An 8022-nucleotide genomic window follows, 5' to 3' on the forward strand; every position below is an offset into this window, starting at 1 on the left:
ATCTCTTATGTTATCAGGAACACTCTGAGTATTAGATGTTGACGAAACAGCAACAGTACTAAAGGAAATTTTATCTGCATTAACAAGTTTGTCATGACATTCAATACAAACAACAGCTGGAGGAACAGATACCAAAAGTTTATATCAGATACACTTAGCTTTGGTAGCTCCAGCACCGGGCAGCGATTTTCCTGAAGTATCTTCTGACTCAGTTGCAACGTGGAACATCTTGCAATATGTAATAGAAAAAAACAACATATAAGCAAAATAGATCAAATTCCTTAAATGACAGTTTCAGGAATGGGAAAAAAACATAATTTATGCTTACCTGATAAATTTATTTATCTTGTAGTGTATCCAGTCCACGGATCATCCATTACTTATGGGATATTAACTCCTCCCCAACAGGAAGTGCAAGAGGATTCACCCAGCAGAGCTGCTATATAGCTCCTCCCCTAACTGCCATTACCAGTCATTCGACCGAAAACATGCAGAGAAAGGAAAACCATAGGGTGCAGTGGTGACTGTAGTTTAATGGAAAAATTACCTGCCTTAAAGTGACAGGGCGGGCCGTGGACTGGATACACTACAAGAGAAATAAATTTATCAGGTAAGCATAAATTATGTTTTCTCTTGTTAAGTGTATCCAGTCCACGGATCATCCATTACTTATGGGATACCAATACCAAAGCTAAAGTACACGGATGACGGGAGGGACAGGCAGGCTCTTTATACAGAAGGAACCACTGCCTGAAGAACCTTTCTCCCAAAAACAGCCTCCGAAGAAGCAAAAGTGTCAAATTTGTAAAATTTGGAAAAAGTATGAAGAGAAGACCAAGTTGCAGCCTTGCAAATCTGTTCAACAGAAGCCTCATTCTTAAAGGCCCAAGTGGAAGCCACAGCTCTAGTAGAATGTGCTGTAATTCTTTCAGGAGGCTGCTGTCCAGCAGTCTCATAGGCTAACCGTATTATGCTACGAAGCCAAAAGGAGAGAGAGGTAGCCGAAGCTTTTTGACCTCTCCTCTGACCAGAATAAACGACAAACAGGGAAGACGTTTGTCGAAAATCCTTAGTTGCCTGTAGATAAAATTTCAGGGCACGGACTACATCTAGATTGTGTAGCAGACGTTCCTTTTTCGAAGAAGGATTAGGACACAAAGATGGAACCACAATCTCTTGATTGATATTCCTGTTAGTGACCACCTTAGGTAGGAACCCAGGTTTAGTACGCAGAACTACCTTGTCTGAATGAAAAATCAGATAAGGAGAATCACAATGTAAGGCAGATAACTCAGAGACTCTTCGAGCCGAGGAAATCGCCATTAAAAACAGAACTTTCCAAGATAACAACTTGATATCAATGGAATGAAGGGGTTCAAACGGAACCCCCTGTAAAACATTAAGAACTAAGTTCAAACTCCATGGTGGAGCAACAGTTTTAAACACAGGCTTGATCCTAGCTAAAGCCTGACAAAAAGCTTGAACGTCAGGAACTTCTGACAGACGTTTGTGTAAAAGAATGGACAGAGCTGAAATCTGTCCCTTTAAGGAACTAGCGGATAAACCCTTTTCTAAACCTTCTTGTAGAAAAGACAATATCCTCGGAATCCTAACCTTACTCCATGAGTAACTCTAGGATTCGCACTAATATAAGTATTTGCGCCATATCTTATGGTAAATCTTTCTGGTAACAGGCTTCCTAGCCTGTATTAAGGTATCAATAACTGACTCAGAAAAACCACGTTTTGATAAAATCAAGCGTTCAATTTCCAAGCAGTCAGCTTCAGAGAAAACATAATTTATGCTTACCTGATAAATTCCTTTCTTCTGTTGTGTGATCAGTCCACGGGTCATCATTACTTCTGGGATATTATCTGCTCCCCTACAGGAAGTGCAAGAGGATTCACCCAGCAGAGTTGCTATATAGCTCCTCCCCTCTACGTCACCTCCAGTCATTCGACCAAAGACCAACGAGAAAGGAGAAGCCCAGGGTGTAGTGGTGACTGGATTATAATTTAAAAAATATTTACCTGCCTTAAAAACAGGGCGGGCCGTGGACTGATCACACAACAGAAGAAAGGAATTTATCAGGTAAGCATAAATTATGTTTTCTTCTGTTATGTGTGATCAGTCCACGGGTCATCATTACTTCTGGGATACCAATACCAAAGCAAAAGTACACGGATGACGGGAGGGATAGGCAGGCTCATTATACAGAAGGAACCACTGCCTGAAGAACCTTTCTCCCAAAAATAGCCTCCGAAGAAGCAAAAGTGTCAAATTTGTAAAATTTGGAAAAAGTATGAAGCGAAGACCAAGTTGCAGCCTTGCAAATCTGTTCAACAGAGGCCTCATTCTTAAAGGCCCAAGTGGAAGCCACAGCTCTAGTAGAATGAGCTGCAATTCTTTCAGGAGGCTGCTGTCCAGCAGTCTCATAGGCTAAACGAATTATGCTACGAAGCCAGAAGGAGAGAGAGGTAGCCGAAGCCTTATGACCTCTCCTCTGACCAGAGTACACGACAAACAGAGAAGACGTTTGTCGAAAATCCTTAGTTGCCTGCAAGTAGAACTTGAGGGCACGAACTACATCCAGATTGTGTAGAAGACGTTCCTTCTTTGAAGAAGGATTTGGACACAAGGATGGAACAACAATCTCTTGATTGATATTCCTGTTAGTGACTACCTTAGGTAAGAACCCAGGTTTAGTACGCAGAACTACCTTGTCTGAGTGAAAGATCAGATAAGGAGAATCACAATGTAAGGCTGATAATTCAGAGACTCTTCGAGCCGAGGAAATAGCCATTAAAAATAGAACTTTCCAAGATAATAATTTTATATCAATGGAATGAAGGGGTTCAAACGGAACACCCTGTAAAACGTTAAGAACTAAGTTTAAACTCCATGGCGGAGCAACAGTTTTAAACACAGGCTTGATCCTAGCTAAAGCCTGACAAAATGCCTGGACGTCTGGATTTTCTGACAGACGCTTGTGTAACAAGATGGACAGAGCTGAGATCTGTCCCTTTAATGAGCTAGCCGATAAACCCTTTTCTAAACCTTCTTGTAGAAAGGACAATATCCTAGGAATCCTAACCTTACTCCAGGAGTAATCTTTGGATTCACACCAGTATAGGTATTTACGCCATATTTTATGGTAAATCTTTCTGGTAACAGGCTTCCTAGCCTGTATCAGGGTATCAATAACCGACTCAGAAAAACCACGTTTTGATAAAATCAAGCGTTCAATTTCCAAGCAGTCAGCTTCAGAGAAGTTAGATTTTGATGTTTGAATGGACCCTGTATCAGAAGGTCCTGTCTTAGAGGTAGAGACCAAGGCGGACAGGATGACATGTCCACTAGATCTGCATACCAAGTCCTGCGTGGCCATGCAGGTGCTATTAGAATCACTGATGCTCTCTCCTGTTTGATTTTGGCAATCAATCGAGGAAGCAGCGGGAAGGGTGGAAACACATAAGCCATCCTGAAGTTCCAAGGTGCTGTCAAAGCATCTATCAGAACCGCTTCCGGATCCCTGGATCTGGATCCGTAGCGAGGAAGTTTGGCGTTCTGGCGAGACGCCATGAGATCTATCTCTGGTTTGCCCCAACGTCGAAGTATTTGGGCAAAGACCTCCGGATGAAGTTCCCACTCCCCCGGATGAAAAGTCTGGCGACTCAAGAAATCCGCCTCCCAGTTCTCCACTCCCGGGATGTGGATTGCTGACAGGTGGCAAGAGTGAGACTCTGCCCAGCGAAATATCTTTGATACTTCCATCATTGCTAGGGAGCTTCTTGTCCCTCCCTGATGGTTGATGTAAGCTACAGTCGTGATGTTGTCCGACTGAAACCTGATGAACCCCCGAGTTTTTAACTGGGGCCAAGCTAGAAGGGCATTGAGAACTGCTCTCAATTCCAGAATGTTTATTGGCAGGAGACTTTCCTCCTGACTCCATTGTCCCTGAGCCTTCAGAGAATTCCAGACAGCGCCCCAACCTAGTAGGCTGGCGTCTGTTGTTACAATTGTCCAGTCCGGCCTGCTGAATGGCATCCCCCTGGACAGATGTGGCCGAGAAAGCCACCATAGAAGAGAGTTTCTGGTTTCTTGACCCAGATTCAGAGTGGGGGACAAATCTGAGTAATCCCCATTCCACTGACTCAGCATGCACAATTGCAGCGGTCTGAGATGTAGGCGTGCAAAGGGTACTATGTCCATTGCTGCTACCATTAAGCCGATCACCTCCATGCATTGAGCTACTGACGGGAGTTGAATGGAATGAAGGATACGGCATGCATTTAGAAGCTTTGTTAATCTGTCTTCTGTCAGATAAATCTTCATTTCTACAGAATCTATAAGAGTCCCCAAGAATGGAACTCTTGTGAGAGGAAAGAGAGAACTCTTCTTTTCGTTCACTTTCCATCCATGCGACCTTAGAAATGCCAGAACTAACTCTGTATGAGACTTGGCAGTTTGAAAGCTTGAAGCTTGTATCAGAATGTCGTCTAGGTACGGAGCTACCGAAATTCCTCGCGGTCTTAGTACCGCCAGAAGGGCACCCAGAACCTTTGTGAAGATTCTTGGAGCCGTAGCCAATCCGAATGGAAGGGCTACAAACTGGTAATGCCTGTTTAAGAAGGCAAACCTTAGATACCGGTAATGATCTTTGTGAATCGGTATGTGAAGGTAAGCATCCTTTAAATCCACTGTGGTCATGTACTGACCCTTTTGGATCATAGGTAAGATTGTCCGAATAGTTTCCATTTTGAACGATGGAATTCTTAGGAATTTGTTTAGGATCTTTAAATCCAAGATTGGCCTGAAAGTTCCCTCTTTTTTGGGAACCACAAACAGGTTTGAGTAAAACCCTTGTCCTTGTTCCGACCGCGGAACCGGATGGATCACTCCCATTAATAATAGATCTTGTACACAGCGTAGAAACGCGTCTTTCTTTATTTGGTTTGTTGACAACCTTGACAGATGAAATCTCCCTCTTGGGGGAGAGAATTTGAAGTCTAGAAGGTATCCCTGAGATATGATCTCTAGCGCCCAGGGATCCTGGACATCTCTTGCCCAAGCCTGGGCGAAGAGAGAGAGTCTGCCCCCCACTAGATCCGGTCCCGGATCGGGGGCCCTCGGTTCATGCTGTCTTAGGGGCAGCAGCAGGTTTCCTGGCCTGCTTGCCCTTATTCCAGGACTGGTTAGGTTTCCAGCCTTGTCTGTAACGAGCAACAGCTCCTTCCTGTTTTGGTGCAGTGGAAGTTGATGCTGTTCCTGTTTTGAAATTCCGAAAGGGACGAAAATTAGACTGTCTAGCCTTAGCTTTGGCTTTGTCTTGAGGTAGAGCGTGGCCCTTACCTCCTGTAATGTCAGCAATAATTTCTTTCAAACCGGGCCCAAATAAGGTTTGCCCCTTGAAAGGTATATTAAGTAATTTGGACTTAGAAGTTACATCAGCCGACCAGGATTTTAGCCACAGCGCCCTACGTGCCTGAATGGCGAATCCTGAATTCTTAGCCGTAAGTTTGGTTAAATGTACTACGGCCTCCGAAATAAATGAATTAGCTAGTTTAAGGACTCTAAGCCTGTCCGTAATGTCGTCCAGCGTAGCTGAACTAAGGTTCTCTTCCAGAGACTCAATCCAAAATGCTGCCGCAGCCGTAATCGGCGCGATGCATGCAAGGGGTTGCAATATAAAACCTTGTTGAACAAACATTTTCTTAAGGTAACCCTCTAATTTTTTATCCATAGGATCTGAAAAAGCACAGCTATCCTCCACCGGGATAGTGGTGCGCTTAGCTAAAGTAGAAACTGCTCCCTCCACCTTAGGGACCGTTTGCCATAAGTCCCGTGTGGTGGCGTCTATTGGAAACATCTTTCTAAATATTGGAGGGGGTGAGAACGGCACACCGGGTCTATCCCACTCCTTAGTAACAATTTCAGTTAATCTCTTAGGTATAGGAAAAACGTCAGTACTCGCCGGTACCGCAAAGTATTTATCCAACCTACACATTTTCTCTGGTATTGCAACGGTGTTACAATCGTTAAGAGCCGCTAAGACCTCCCCTAGTAATACACGGAGGTTTTCCAATTTAAATTTAAAATTTGAAATATCTGAATCCAATCTGCTTGGATCAGAACCGTCACCTACAGAATGAAGCTCTCCGTCCTCATGCTCTGCAAGCTGTGACGCAGTATCAGACATGGCCCTAGAATTATCAGCGCACTCTGTTCTCACCCCAGAGTGATCACGCTTGCCTCTTAGTTCTGGTAATTTAGCCAAAACTTCAGTCATAACAGTAGCCATATCTTGTAATGTTATCTGTAATGGCTGCCCAGATGTACTAGGCGCCATAATATCACGCACCTCCCGGGCGGGAAATGCAGGTACTGACACGTGAGGCGAGTTAGTCGGCATAACTCTCCCCTCGCTGTTTGGTGAAATTTGTTCAATTTGTACAGATTGGCTTTTATTTAAAGTAGCATCAATACAGTTAGTACATAAATTTCTATTGGGCTCCACCTTGGCATTGGAACAAATGACACAGGTATCTTCCTCTGAATCAGACATGTTTAACACACTAGCAATAAACATGCAACTCGGTTACAATCTTATTTAACAAAAACGTACTGTGCCTCAAGAAGCACTAAACGATTAAATGACAGTTGAAATAATGAACTGAAAAACAGTTATAGCATCACTCTTTAAAAACAACACAACTTTTTAGCAAAGGTTTGTTCCCATTAGTAAAATAACACTAATTAAATTTTAAACATAAAAATTACAGAAACGTTTTAAATCACAGTCACTATATAAGTCTCACAGCTCTGCTGAGAGAATCTACCTCCCTTCAAAGAAGTTTGAAGACCCCTGAGTTCTGTTAGAGATGAACCAGATCATGCAGAAAATACAAGAGTAACTGACTGGAAATTTTTGATGCGTAGCAAAGAGCGCCAAAAACGGCCCCTCCCTCTCACACACAGCAGTGAGAGAGAAACGAAACTGTCATAATTAAAACAAGCAAACTGCCAAGTGGAAAAATAATGCCCAAATATTTATTCACTCAGTACCTCATTAATGCAAACGATTCTACATTCCAGCAAAAACGTTTAACATGAAAAATACCTATTAAAAGGTTTAATGTACTTTTACAGAGTAATTCCGGTGAAATACCATCCCCAGAATACTAAAGTGTAGAGTATACATACATGTTCATTATAACGGTATGGCAGGATTTTCTCATCAATTCCATTCAGAAAATAAAAACTGCTACATACCTCAATGCAGATTCCACTGCCCGCTGTCCCCTGATCTGAAGTTTTTACCTCCCTCAGATGGCCGAGAAACAGCAATATGATCTTAACTACTCCGGTTAAAATCATAAGAAAAACTCTGGTAGATTCTTCTTCAAACTCTGCCAGAGAGGTAATAACACGCTCCGGTGCTATTGTAAAACAACAAACTTTTGATTGAAGTTCTAAAAACTAAGTATAATCACCATAGTCCTCTCACACCTCCTATCTAGTCTTTGGGTGCAAGAGAATGACTGGAGGTGACGTAGAGGGGAGGAGCTATATAGCAACTCTGCTGGGTGAATCCTCTTGCACTTCCTGTAGGGGAGCAGATAATATCCCAGAAGTAATGATGACCCGTGGACTGATCACACATAACAGAAGAAATTTGATTTTGATGTTTGAAGGGACCCTGGATCAGAAGGTCCTGTTTCAGAGGTAGCGACCAAGGTGGACAGGATGACATGTCCACTAGATCTGCATACCAAGTCCTGCGTGGCCATGCAGGCGCTATTAGAATCACTGATGCTCTCTCCTGTTTGATTCTGGCAATCAATCGAGGAAGCATCGGGAAGGGTGGAAACACATAAGCCATCCCGAAGGTCCAAGGTGCTGTCAAAGCATCTATCAGAACTGCTCCCGGATCCCTGGATCTGGACCCGTAATGAGGAAGCTTGGCGTTCTGTCGAGACGCCATGAGATCTATCTCTGGTTTGCCCCAACGTCGAAGTATTT

General features: G+C 43.3%; 1 protein-coding gene across 1 annotated transcript; it reads right to left on the bottom strand.

Annotated features, from left to right (window-relative positions):
* Positions 1–4739: 4739 nt before the first annotated feature.
* Positions 4740–6822, bottom strand: LOC128661177 (uncharacterized). The gene is made up of 2 exons (XM_053715409.1): positions 4937–6822; positions 4740–4862 (listed from the first exon to the last, which is right to left on the bottom strand). The coding sequence occupies exon 1, from the start codon at positions 6587–6589 to the stop codon at positions 5135–5137; it is 1455 nt and encodes a 484-aa protein (XP_053571384.1). The 5' UTR covers positions 6590–6822; the 3' UTR covers positions 4740–4862; positions 4937–5134.
* Between the last annotated feature and the right edge of the window lie 1200 nt (positions 6823–8022).

Source organism: Bombina bombina, chromosome 5 (genome assembly GCF_027579735.1).
Source record: "Bombina bombina isolate aBomBom1 chromosome 5, aBomBom1.pri, whole genome shotgun sequence".
NCBI lineage: Eukaryota > Metazoa > Chordata > Amphibia > Anura > Bombinatoridae > Bombina > Bombina bombina.

What these genes read in the sequence shown, in the direction of transcription:
- LOC128661177 (XM_053715409.1), bottom strand. Translation starts at nt 6,589, where the DNA reads ATGTTTATTGCTAGTGTGTTAAACATGTCTGATTCAGAGGAAGATACC.